This window comes from Callospermophilus lateralis, chromosome 2 (genome assembly GCF_048772815.1).
Source record: "Callospermophilus lateralis isolate mCalLat2 chromosome 2, mCalLat2.hap1, whole genome shotgun sequence".
Lineage (NCBI taxonomy): Eukaryota > Metazoa > Chordata > Mammalia > Rodentia > Sciuridae > Callospermophilus > Callospermophilus lateralis.
The window spans coordinates 10,296,676-10,309,479 of NC_135306.1; the positions used below are offsets into that span (position 1 = coordinate 10,296,676).

General features: G+C 42.2%; 1 protein-coding gene across 1 annotated transcript in view; it reads left to right on the plus strand.

Annotated features, from left to right (window-relative positions):
* The first annotated feature begins 5,387 nt into the window (after positions 1-5,387).
* The window catches only part of Psmb7 (proteasome 20S subunit beta 7), a 54,865-nt gene continuing 47,448 nt past the window's right edge, over positions 5,388-12,804 (plus strand). The window contains exons 1-5 of the mRNA XM_076845499.2: positions 5,388-5,471; positions 5,877-5,970; positions 6,911-7,008; positions 8,677-8,817; positions 12,165-12,280. Coding sequence (XP_076701614.1) covers positions 5,410-5,471; positions 5,877-5,970; positions 6,911-7,008; positions 8,677-8,817; positions 12,165-12,280 — 511 coding nt within the window. The 5' untranslated portion in view covers positions 5,388-5,409. The remainder of the gene's footprint in view (positions 5,472-5,876; positions 5,971-6,910; positions 7,009-8,676; positions 8,818-12,164; positions 12,281-12,804) is intronic.

The following is a 12,804-nucleotide window of genomic DNA, read 5'->3' on the forward strand; positions in this document are numbered from 1 at the left end:
GCGCAGCGAGGCTTGGCATCTGGGTCCTGGGCCAGGGGCCCTGGAACCTGGAGCAGCTGCACTAATTCATGCAAAGGAAGGCGCCCAGGTTCGCTCTATTTATAGCTTATTTTTGAAGAAGGAAAAACAAGGGCCCAGTTGCCATAGCAACCAGGAGCATCATGGGCTGCTTTCCCTGCAATGGGAAGATGGCCAAGTCTGCCTGTGCAGGGCACCCTGGGATGTGTGATTCCTGACAGGGGCCGGGGCTGGGCCTCCAGGCCCCGTGCCACCCTGGGTTCCTGTGCAGCCTGAAGACGGGTGGGTGGACGCTGCTGCTTGCCTGGCCCTTGGAAAATCTAGGGTGATGCTGGGACCGAGCGCCCCTGAATTCTCTGCTGGAATGCACCCTCTGCTTTCCTGGACTTGGGCTAACTCTGTCCCCTGAGTGCCCACCTGCTACCTCAGGCAGACTGGGGAACTCTTCCCCCGGCTGTGTCTCTGACGACACTTAGCACATCGGCACGTCCTCAGACCAATGCCTTTAAAGGCTGTGATCTGCCATGGAGCTAGCACGAAGCCTGGCACCAATGAGGGACTTAATAAACACTGAATGAATGAAAAAATGAATGAGGTGTTTCTAGTTGATGAGGCAGATGTGGTGACGTAAGCACTGTAATGTTCTCTCATTTTACAAAAGAAGAGACTGAGGTTCAGAGAGGTAAAGAGACCAGCCTAAGGCCACACAGCCAGTCATTAACTGAGTTGGGGTGGAAGCCCCAGAGGACAAACCTTGCTTTTGCTCTGGAAAAACCCCAGGTAATGTGGTTGAGCCTCGACTCGGCTATTTATCAGCTCTGTGACGTTGAGCCAGTGATTTCACCTCTGCAGACTTCAGCAGCCTCATCTGTAAAGTTGGGCATGATACCTGGTCCTTAGGGACAACCAACTCCCTGCCGGCAGGCTCCGTGTCTGTCTCTTGCTTTTCATTTTTCCCAGTGTTGGGCATGTTCTAGATGGCCCGGCCGATCCTGAGGTCCTGTATATAAGTGGTTAAGTTGGAGCTCATGTCGTGTTGGTTGATTGGTTAACTATGTTTTTTGGGAATTGAGGCACAGAGAGCCTGATGAATCTCCTGAGGTCACAGCCACATCCAGAAGTGGTAGTCACTGGTCAACCGGGCGTGGTGGAATGGCCAGGGAATAAGAGACTGTGTCTAGACTGAGAGAAGGGCATTCTGGGCTGGGCTGCAGTCCCAGGGAGCTGCAGCCTTGTTGGGACAAGGAGGCTGAGCAGCAGTCCGTGTGCAGAGACCTGAGGCGGCCCTGTAAGGTTACTGGGGCGGCAGTCTGCCCTGGCCCAGGGCTGACTCGGGTTGGTTAGGCCTGGGGCTCAGTCACCTCCCAGTCCCAGGCTGCCTGGAGGCTCTTGGTCGCCCTCTGCTGGGCTCTGGCTGCCTCTGCTGGGCCACCTCCAGAGGCCGCCAGGGAGGTGATGCCATTTCTCAGCTCTGTCTGGCAGGGGAATGATACCAAAGAAGCCCAGGTAAGAGGAGAGCCGCCTGCCGACACACCCCACTTCCCTGGCTTCTTTGACTCCCGACATACCCTATGGCAGGACACAGCTGTCCTGTCACTACCCTCGGCTTCTCTTTCCTGCAGCCGAGGAAGACTCATTCTGGTTCCTAAAAACGATGTCCACATGTTTTGGCTTAATTTTGTCTTTTCTGTGTCTGTCCCTCTGGATGTCTTGTCCCATAAGCGCACAATCTTGGACTCTCTAGGCTTCCGTTGCACCCCATCTCTACCCTGTGTGCCCCTCTGCCAGCCCCTGAGTGCCTTGGGATGTGAGTTCCTCTGGGGGCTTTCTCTCCTCCTCATGAAATGTATGAGTTGTCTATGGCTGTCACAACAAAATACCCCAAACGGGTGACTCAGATGATAGAAGTTCACTGTCTCATGGTTCAGGTAGAAAATCAAGGTGACAACAAAACCAAGTCCTTCTGAGGCTGTGAGGGAGAATCTGGCCCAAGCCTCTCATGCAGGTTTTGAGGGTGTGATGGTGACCTTTGGTGGTCTATGCTTGACACATGTCACCCATCGTCTTTGTCCTCACATGATGTCCTGCCTATGTGCTTTACATTTCCCCTCAGCTCAAGTTAGGTTGGATGAGAGTCCACTCTCCTAACCTTACTTGAATGTGATCACCTCTGTAAAGTCTTATTTCCAAATAATGACACATACTGAGGGGTAGGACTTCAAAATCTGAATTTAGTTTCCTCATTTCCTAAAAAGACCCAGAGATGTAGCACAAGTGAATTCAACCTTTGGCAAGTATTTCTTTTTTTTTAAAGTATTTATCTTTTGTAGTTGTAGTTGGACACAATAACTTTATTTTATTTTTTTATATGTGGTGCTGAGGATCGAACCCAGGGCCTTGCATGTGCAAGGTGAGCACTCTACCGCTAAGCCATAACCCCAGTCCCCCCTGGCAAGTATTTCTTGACTATATGCCTGTGATAGACACTGGTTTTAGGCACTTAGGATGTCATTCATTCATTCATTTGCACATGGAATCACGTGTGACACATAATAGGTGCTCAATAAATATTTGCTGAGTGAATAAATTAATTCTTCTGTTAGAGGCAGACAGGTGTGAATGGTGGGAACATGTGGTTGAGATAATAATTCTATAAACGGGGCCCACTGTGCTGACCCCCATATGCTTTCTTTTCTAATAAACAATTTCCCTGCAGCTCTGCCTGGCTTAAGTGGACAGGTTATGTCACATTCTTCAGCCAACTACCTGTTGTCTGCAGGAGAAATGCAGGCCTAAAATAATGTCGGTAAGAGGAACCCATGTTATCCTGAAGGGGGAGATTTTTTTTTTTTTTTTTTTTTTTTTACTTTTGAAAGCATTTTTTACTGGTGCATAATAATTACATATAATAGTGAGACTCATTGTGACATATTCATGATATAATTTGATCAATTTTACTCTCCAGGACCGGCCCTCACGCTCCCCTCCTCCATTGCCTGGATCCTCTTCCTCTACCCTCCTGGTCTCCCGTCTGTTTTTGTAAGATTCCTGAAGGGAGAGATTTTTATGACCCTTTTTATGCATCAGATCCTGAAACTCAAGGAGATAAGGATAATTCCTCCTAATCATAAAATCTTTAAAAATTTATGGTTAAGAATCTAATTAGAACTGGTCAGCATGGGCCAAGGTGACAGAGTGTCATGGCAGTGGGGATTTGAAAGTCTGGTGTCATCTTGCTGTCAGTCAAAAGTCAAGAGGTGGACCTGGGCAAGACTCTCAGAAAACTTCTCTGGGATTCCCCAGTAAAACTGAACGCAGGAAAATCATGTGGTCCCTCTCCTTTCTGAGGGGACCCACTCTCTCCCTTGACAGTGTCCTCTTTCCCTTTTCCAACTCTTCAATCAACTCATTCCTGCTACCCTGAGGGGCATGTCTGAAATCTTTCTGACTTGATAGCAAGAATGGGTGGTCTTTGCACTGCCTCAGCTCCCAGGAAAGACCCACCTTTATGACAACTTCACAGTCACTGAGGCTGTCACTGACTTACTATGAAAATTTGAGCAAGTTATCTCACCCAATGAGCCTTAAATTCCATTAGCAAAATCATTTCAATTTCAGAGCTACCTCCTAGAGTTGTTGGCAGGAGGAAATTAATGTCTTAACAATAAAAGCTATTTCTTAGAAGCTGCTGTGTGTCAGTATAGATGGTTTCCATGTATAATACAGCAACCTTTTAAAGATCAAGATAAAACTTACATAATGAAATTCACTATTTTAACTATTTTTTTTTAAATTTTATTATTTATTTTTTAGTTATCGGCGGACACAACATCTTTGTTTGTATGTGGTGCTGAGGATTGAACCCGGGCCGCACGCATGCCAGGCGAGCGCACCACCGCTTGAGCCACATCCCCAGCCCTTAATTATTTTTAAAAAAATTTTTTTGGTTGTAGATGGACACAATACTTTTATTAATTTACCTTTATGTGGTGCTGAGAATCGAACCCAGGGCCTCACACATGCTAGGTGAGTGCTCTACAACTGAGCCACAATCCCAGCCCTATTTTAACTATTAATTTTTTTTTGTAATTGTAGATAGACAATATGCCTTTATTTAATTATTATTTTTTTTTTGTAGGTGGTGCTAAGGATTAAACCTAGTGCCTCACACATGCTAGGCAAGTGCTCTGCCACTGAGCCCCACCCCCAGCCCCTATTTTAACTATTTTAAGACATGAGCTTCAATGTTATAGCATAGTCATATTTTATGCAATCTTTATCACTAACTCCAGGACATTTTCATCACCCCCTCAAATGCTGTACGCATTAAACAGTCACTCCTTAGTCCCTCCTCCCCAGTCTTTAGCAATTTGCTTTCTGTTCCTATTAATTTGCCTATTAAGGACGTGTGTGTGTGTGTGTGTGTGTGTAAAATACAGAATATGTATGATTTTTACATACATATAAATGAATATCACTGGAATTGTGCAATATGTGACCTTTTGTGCCTTACATAATGTTTTCAAGGTTCAGCCTTGCCATAGTATGAATCTGTGCTTCATTCCTTTCTATCGCTGAATAATATTCAGCTATATGGATAGGCCACATTTTGTTTATCCACTTTTATAGATATTTGGGTTCTTTTCATTATTTGTCTATTATGAATAACGTTGCTGTGCATATTCGTGTGCAAGCTCTCCGGAACATGCTCCTCCAGTTCCCTTGGGTGTATGCCTCGAGGTGAATACTTTCAGGGCAAGGCCAGATCCTTTTCTGGAGCAGTTGCACCATTTTACATTCCTGCCAGCCACAAATGAAGAGTTCTAATTTTTCCACATTCTCTCCAGCCTTGTGATCTTTTCTCTTCCTGAGCACAGCCGTCCGTCCCAGTGGGTGCAAAGCAGTGTCTCACTGTGATTTTGATTTGCGTTTTTTTCTCTGGTAACTCATGGCGTGGGGCATCTTTTCATGAACTTATCCTTCTTTTGAGGAAGGCGTGTGGTTCGGTTGACAGAGGAGAGAACAGATTCAGAGATCTGAGAGGACTTGCCCAATGGAAGGAGGTGGTGGAGCTGTGTGGGACTTGGGTGTCAACGTCTCAGAAGCACTGCAGAGCCCCACAAATGGTAGAAATAAGTCTGGTGTAAATCTGGTGGCAGGCGCTTTTACTACATTTTTTTCCCCCTGCTCTGGGTGTGTTTCTCCTCCGCGCCACTTGAGGCGCTGTAAATACACAAACATCTCTGAGCCTCTCTAGGAATCAGGACTCTAAGATCAATCACTCGCCTTGCAGGTTGTCCCTCCCCTTCAGCCCTGGTTGCTGGCGGCGCCGGAAGTGCTCGGCTGTTTTTATTTGCCCCGCCTCCGGCCCGGAAATACTTTCTTGGGAAGATGGCGGCTGTGTCGGTGTATGAGCCACCGGTTGGAGGGTTCTCTTTTGAGAACTGCCGCAGGTTCGACCGTGCCCCGGGTCGCGTTCTGGGCGGGAGTGGGAGTGCGGTGCCGGGGTCGGAGCTGGGCCACGGCCACATCGGGAACGTGCGAGCGAAGGGAGGATGACGGGGCCCGGGGCTCGTGTGACTCAGGGGAATCGGCCTGAGCATGGGTTTCTCTCGTGGACTAGTCGGGCCTCTCATTTGCCCAGCGATGGGACACGGTGTCTGTCTCCCTCAGTTTAGGGGAGTCGTCGGTCCTCTCTGAGACGCTTATCTGAAAAAAGGGGCGATAGTGCTGATGGTGGGAGGATTTATTGAACAGATAGGGGTGACAGCAGATTATAGTTTTCCTTTTCCCGAGTTCCCGGGACTTCTCAGTGTGGTCTCTCCCATTAACTCTCTTGTTTCCACTTGTGCTCTCAGGAATGCCATCTTGGAGGCGGACTTTGCGAAGAAGGGGTATAAACTTCCAAAAGCCCGGAAAACTGGCACTACCATCGCGGGGGTGGTCTACAAGGTAAGCCCGGGCAGGCTAAGAGCCGCGGTGACGGACTGATAACAAGAACCAGGCCACTTGGACTCCTTTGTCTCTTTCAGCTGGGTCTGGAAGGGCAAATATTATAGAGAACATCAGGAAAAAGTCTTTTAAAAGAGACTGCTTTTGCCAGGACGTTTTGTGTGCTTACAGGTGTATTCTTTCCTCACTTAGGATTTTGTTTGGAGGATAATCTGCTCTTTCTTAAGTTACTTTAGGAAGCTGGATGGTGTCAAGGGAGAGCACAAAATTTGGGGTTAGGTCTCTCGTTTTTATTATGCTTCCACTCGGGGACAGTTCATGTTACTTCTGGTGGCTACACCTTTTCCATTTATCAGTTAAGGATACTTCTTGCCTTAAATTGTTGTAAAGATCAAAAGGGATGATGAATAATGTTTCAGATGAAAAGCGACATTTTTAAAAAACAAATTGGCAGAGGTGCCTATTTTAATGGAAAAATTTCTGGGACTTAACGGAGATTTTTCTCAGATTAGCTCTGGATTTGTAAGGAATTCACTGAATCTTAATAGAAAATGGGAGTGTTAATTCTGAATCTTAATAGAAAATGGGAGTGTTAATTCTTAACACCTACTCAGGATTCAAGCTGTAATGTTTAAGAAGCTTTTTGTGGGGCAGGAGTTGTGGCTCAGTGGTACAGCGCTTGCTGTCATGTGTCAGGCCCTGGGTTGGATTCTCAGCACCACATATAAATAAATAAATAAAGGAAAAAAAATCCATTGGCAACTAAAAAAAAGCAGTCTTTTGTTAATTCTGAGCATGTAGAACAGTATTTTTTGGTGCATTTTTGGTGGTATGGAATTGTGGGAGCAGGATATGACTAACATTGTTTTCCCTAACTGGAAAGGAGAACTGTGGCTTATATGTGTAAAATTGTTTAAAACTTTTTTTTTTTTTTAAATAGGATGGGATAGTTCTTGGAGCAGATACAAGAGCTACTGAAGGGATGGTTGTTGCTGACAAGAACTGTTCAAAAATTCACTTCATATCTCCTAATATTTAGTAAGTATTGATTAGTTTGAGTAGCTCTTAAATTTTCAAATGTCAGGGATACAATTGAACTTACTATCATTCTCCCCGAAATCTGTTGTTCAACTTGTATTTTCTATCTCCTTAAAAGGTTATTACCACCTACCTGTCACCTAAGTTATTTACAAGTCCTCTCTTTAGTCTTAAGTTAATTTGGTAGCCAGTTCTGCCTTCTGTATCTTGAATCCATTCATTTCCTTCTATCCCTCCCTCTGTTAAGACTGACATTTGTGTTTTTTTCTCAACTGGAATATTGGAGTTGTCATTGTTACTCTTCTGCTCTACCAGACTTTGTGAAACACAATCTGATTTTGTCCCTTTTTTTTTTTTTTTAATATTTATTTTTTAGTTTTCGGTGGACACAACATCTTTGTATGTGGTGCTGAGGATCGAACCCGGGCCACACGCACGCCAGGCGAGCGCGCTACCACTTGAGCCACATCCCCAGCCCTGATTTTGTCTCTTTTCTTAAAAAAAAAACCAACCAAACAAAACTTTTCAGAAGACTTTTCACATTTTCACTTTACTTGTAGGATAAAGTCAAAATTGTAGCATGACATTTAAGACTCTGTACAGTGTCACAAAAAGATTACCTTTCAGCCTCGTTTGGCTGCCATTACCCCATACTCCAGTTCCTCTTGTACTGTCCCTATTCCCTCGTACCCCTATTCCTGTTTCCCTTATTTCTAAGTTGTATCACCTCTGCATACCAGTCTCTTTGCTTAGAAATGCTCTCTTTTCTCTGCTTAGAGAGGTGTGTGTGTGTGTGTGTGTGTGTGTGTGTGTATGTCTGTGTCTGTGTATGCCTGTGGACCAAACCTAGGGCCTTGGACCTGCCAGGCCAGTACTCTTAATACTAAATACATCTTCCAAACCCCTTGTATAATGTTTTCATTCTTCCAAATCCAGTTCATAGAAAACCTTTTGTTAATGATCAGAACTAGTCTGTCCTCTAGTTTCTCAGAGCATGTTATACTTACATTACTATACTTTATTATGTGGTTTGGCACACAATTTTTGTTTGTCTCATCCACTCAGTTTGGGAATTAAGAATCAAATTGTATTTTCTATTTTAGGTACTGGGAATTGAACCCAGGGTTACTCTACCACTGAGCTAATTCCTAGTTCTTTTTATTTTTCAGTTTGAGTCAGGGTCTCTTTAGATTTCTTGGAACCTTGCTTAGTTGCTGAGACTGGCCTTGAATTTGTGATACTCCTGAAGCTCCCGCTTCAGCCTCCTGAGTCTCTGGGGTTATAGGTGTGTGCCACTACACTTAACCTAAATTACATTTTCTTTGTTTCCAGTGCTTGGTATTATGACTGGTATCTGGTAGTAAATACTTGGCAGATATTGAATTACAACACACCTTGCTTTTTTGTAGCACTGGATACATTTGTAGTATTACTAAAATATGCACTCTGTTAGGTTCATAGAAACCAGTGATTTTGAAATATTCACTGGGCTGTAGAATACATTTGAATATAATTGGATGTGTATTCTCAATTTTGGGTTTACTTAAGATTGTTTAGAGTAGTTGCATTGCAGATAGACTTAAATCCTCTCTGTATACTTGAACTCAGCTTCTAATTGAGACTCCTGGTAATTGAATGTCAGCTAAGTTTCTCGTGGTATTTTTTTAGTTGTTGTGGTGCTGGGACAGCAGCAGACACAGACATGACAACCCAGCTCATTTCTTCCAATTTGGAGCTCCACTCCCTCTCTACTGGCCGCCTTCCCAGAGTTGTAACGGCCAATCGGATGCTGAAGCAGATGCTTTTCAGGTAAGATTCCAGGACAGGGATTTCTTTAGCATCTTTTTCTCATATGTTAGATACTTAGCCAAGGGAAACCTGGAAGCTAGAGAAAAAAACATTGCGAAGTATACATTTTATTTCAGAAGTCAATTGTTATTAAATAAAAAGTCATTTTAATTTCAGAAGGCATTTGATAGTGAATTTAAATTTATGGGGTCTAATTCCCCCTCCCCAATAAATCACAGGCATCCAGGTGAGTAATTTCCTGAAGTAAAAGGATATTACTGGATAAAAGCAATCTTTTGTTCATGGTAGGAAAGTGAGAGCTGGGGGAACTTTTGAGTTTGTCCTACAAATCTCACCTCTCCACGTCCAACACGCAGATGATTTTTTTCTTCTCCCTCTTTTAGGGGCTAAATAACAATGCAGTGAACAGTACTACTTGTAGTTGAGTGTAGTGAGTGAGTATAATAATATTAATATTATCTGTCTCTTTATCTGTCCCTTAATTCCATTCTAGGCTCTGTGTTAAAGTGCTTTATGCCTGTTCCCACTTTATCCTTTAACTGTGAGAGAGGGGCTATTACTGTCTCCTGTTTATAAGTGAGCAGACTGAGGCTTATAGACATGTAGTGAGTTGCCTGAACTTCACCCTATGCTGATGCCCACCTATGAGTAGTTTTGTTTTTTCTTCTTTAATAATCACATCATTACTTTATGTTTGTGTAGGTCTTGACAGTTTTCACATCTTAAGTCCATTTTCTCATTTGCTGTATATAAGAGAGGCAGTACATTGTAGTGGAAGTAGGCTGGGCATTTAGTTTTGAGTTGGAATACTGACTTCTTTTGGGACCTGCCTCACTTTCAGTAGTTTTCTTTTTTTTCTTATATGTGGAATGGACATCATGATACATGCTCCTAGAGATTTTTGTGAGAATTAAAGGAAAGCATGAATAGAAAGATGATGAACTGGTAGGTCATAGGTCATGGTCTTTAGAGGAGTTTACTTAGGTCACATGGCATTTAAAAAAAACAGTGGCTAATAATTTCAAAAGTTGGAGATTTGAATTAAAAATACACAAGTTTCTGGCTTGGAAAAGAATTCAGAAAGATGTGTGAGTGGAGCTTATTGAAGCACACCTACTGAGTGCCAAAGACATTTGTGGATTTTAATTTTAAATACAAAGCTCCCTCTGGTGGCTAATGTGGTTCATTACATTTTAAACAATTTTCAAACCTCTAAAGTTGCCATAAATAAATATTGTATTTCAAGATTCCTTGCAAGGTCATTTAATGTGTTTAGTAAAATAGTTTAGCAAGTATTTTAATCATTCTTCCTGGAATATTTCAGGAATTCTGAAGTATTTTTTTTCAATGTTTTATCATTTTTAGGTTAATAACACTTTGTAAAAATTAAATTTTATCAAATAGTTTTGAGAGGAACATGTAAAAATTTAATCCAGGGTTGTTTAGTCTTTTATGCCCTGTTGTCATTTTTGATGAGGTACATAGAGTGAATCAGAGTGGTGAAAGGGGGAAAAAGCCTAGAATTTTACTTTGGCACTTTGGTTCAAGTCCCTTCTACATCACTGCCAGCTATGTGACTTTGGCAGTTCACTCCATTTTTTCTAAACACAGTTTCTTTCTCAATAAAGTAAAGATACTAGTTTCTGGCTCTCTGACTTTTGAGGGGGAAAGGAATAAAGAAGCAAGGCTTATGATGGTGGGGCAGGGGGGTGGGTGCTGAAAATCTTTGAGTGCATTTTTTCATTCTGTACTTATACTCTCATATTTACATATTAACAAGAACGGCATGCCATTGTGTGTGATGTTTTGTAACTTTCTCTGTTCACTTAATTCTGTACTGTGCATCTTGTTCCTGTTAGTAGACAGCTTAGAATCAGGAGCTCTACCCCTTGAACCCATGGAGGAGTTCTAGAGATCTAGAACCTCTTGAATTACAAAAAAACCTCTGTGATCTTGTTGGGGGAGGGTTCCAGAGTCTTAGACAGATTTTCAAAGGGGTCTGTGGAATTGTGTTTAAGAACCATGGATCAATATTATAATTTTTGATGCCTTTGGACCAGTTGCTCCCTGCCCTCTTCAGGCTTCCTCTAAGATTCTTTGCTAATATTGAATTTTTTATTTAAAAGTGGAAGATTCTTTTTGAAATAACAGTTTGGTAATCAAAATATGGGGGAAGTACTGGACTTGACTAGACCAAATGCTTTTTGGTGTGTAGCTGTTTCTCAGTCTAAAACTATGACTTTTTGGTCTTTATGTTAATTTATTTGTATCAGTTTCAATGATTATATCATATGGCAAGTTCAGTGTGTGTGTGTTTTACTTTTCTTTTCAAGGAGGTAAGGCTAACAGCAGAGAAGTTTAAATTCAGCATGTTTATCCAGCATAACAACTCTAATGGCAGGTGAACTGAATACAGGGAAAATAATATATAGAAATGGTAAATAAACCAACTGTGTAAAGAGTCCAGAGGAACAGATAATGTGACCAAGTGGAATGAGGTGGGAAATGTATTTCTCTGTGTTCCTGAAGAGGCACGGCTTTGTCCTATGGTAGGAGCAGTGGTTTAAAGGCTTTCATGGAGTTATTATTCATGTTTCCCAATGATGAAATGCTTTCCTTTTATTCAATGTGAGCTTGTATCTGTGATTTGAGTTCAGAGGCAAGGTATTTTTGACATGAGTCATTTTCCTGTTGTGTCTGTGATAAGGTTGGTTTTTAGAAGAGCTGGGTAGCTCTTTATTGTTAACTCTGAAGGGGGGACTTATCTGCTAATCACAGAGAGGTGTGAAGGCGACAGTGCTTGTGATCTTTGGAGTAAGCTAAACTTACTCTCAGACACTGAGCAAGTACTTAATGTCTCTGGGTTGATTTTTCTCTTAAGTGGGAATGATAGTACTTTTGGGGGGCAGGGGTAATACTTGGGATTGAATCCAGGGATATTTTGCCACTGAATACATCCCCAGATTCTTTTTTTTTATTTTAGAGACAGGGTCTCACTAAATTGGTAAGGCTGGCCTCAGACTTGGGATCCTCCCACGTCAGCCTCCTGAGTTTCTAGGATTAATTACACATATAGAGCACATTTTTCATATAATAGTGTCCTCTTTTAAAGGAGGCTAAGGCTGAGCTGAAATGAGGTATGTGGAGTACTTCACACAGTATACCGCATAGATGTCCCTCTAATGTTAGTTCCTTTCTCTTTTTTGTTCCCATAAAAGTAATAACCCCTTAATGAAACAATATAAGAAAAACTTTTTGTTGTCTGAATTCTCATGCAGCTTTTGATTAAGTTACAGTGGTGCCATGCAGACTGATGTTTTTTTCCTTATGCATACTCTCATCACCAGGTATCAAGGTTACATTGGTGCAGCCCTAGTTTTAGGGGGTGTAGATGTCACTGGCCCTCATCTCTACAGCATCTATCCTCACGGGTCAACTGATAAGTTGCCTTATGTCACCATGGGTGAGTTTGATGTTTTATTTATGTTTCAGAATTCTCCTATTGCCAGGTTGGTCTCTTGAAGTGTGGTATGTTTCCTATTAAAGGAGGCAGTGAAATTCAGTGCTTTGATAAATATTTATTGAATGCTTACTATGGATTAAACTTGATGTATGGCAGACAAAATTTAGAAAAATTCCTTTCTATGAGGAGTTTTTTTTTAGAGGAAGCAGACAGTAAGCAACTATAAAATACATTTATAATGTTAGGAAGCAAAAATACTGGAGAAAAAAATGCTTTTTTCCCCTCCTTGTGTTTATTATACAGTGATATTTTACAGTAGTAATGTATTTTGGGGAAACTGGGTCAAGGGTATTTGGGAACTCTGTATTTCTTACATCTCTGTATAAATTTACAAAGATGAAAACAAAAAGTTAAAAGATACATACAGCATAAGAGTACTTTGGAGTGGTGGGCAAGTGAGAGGGTGGAAGGAGATTGCAGAGTTAAATAGGAAGGTTGGGGTAGGTCTCATGATGAAAGTGAGA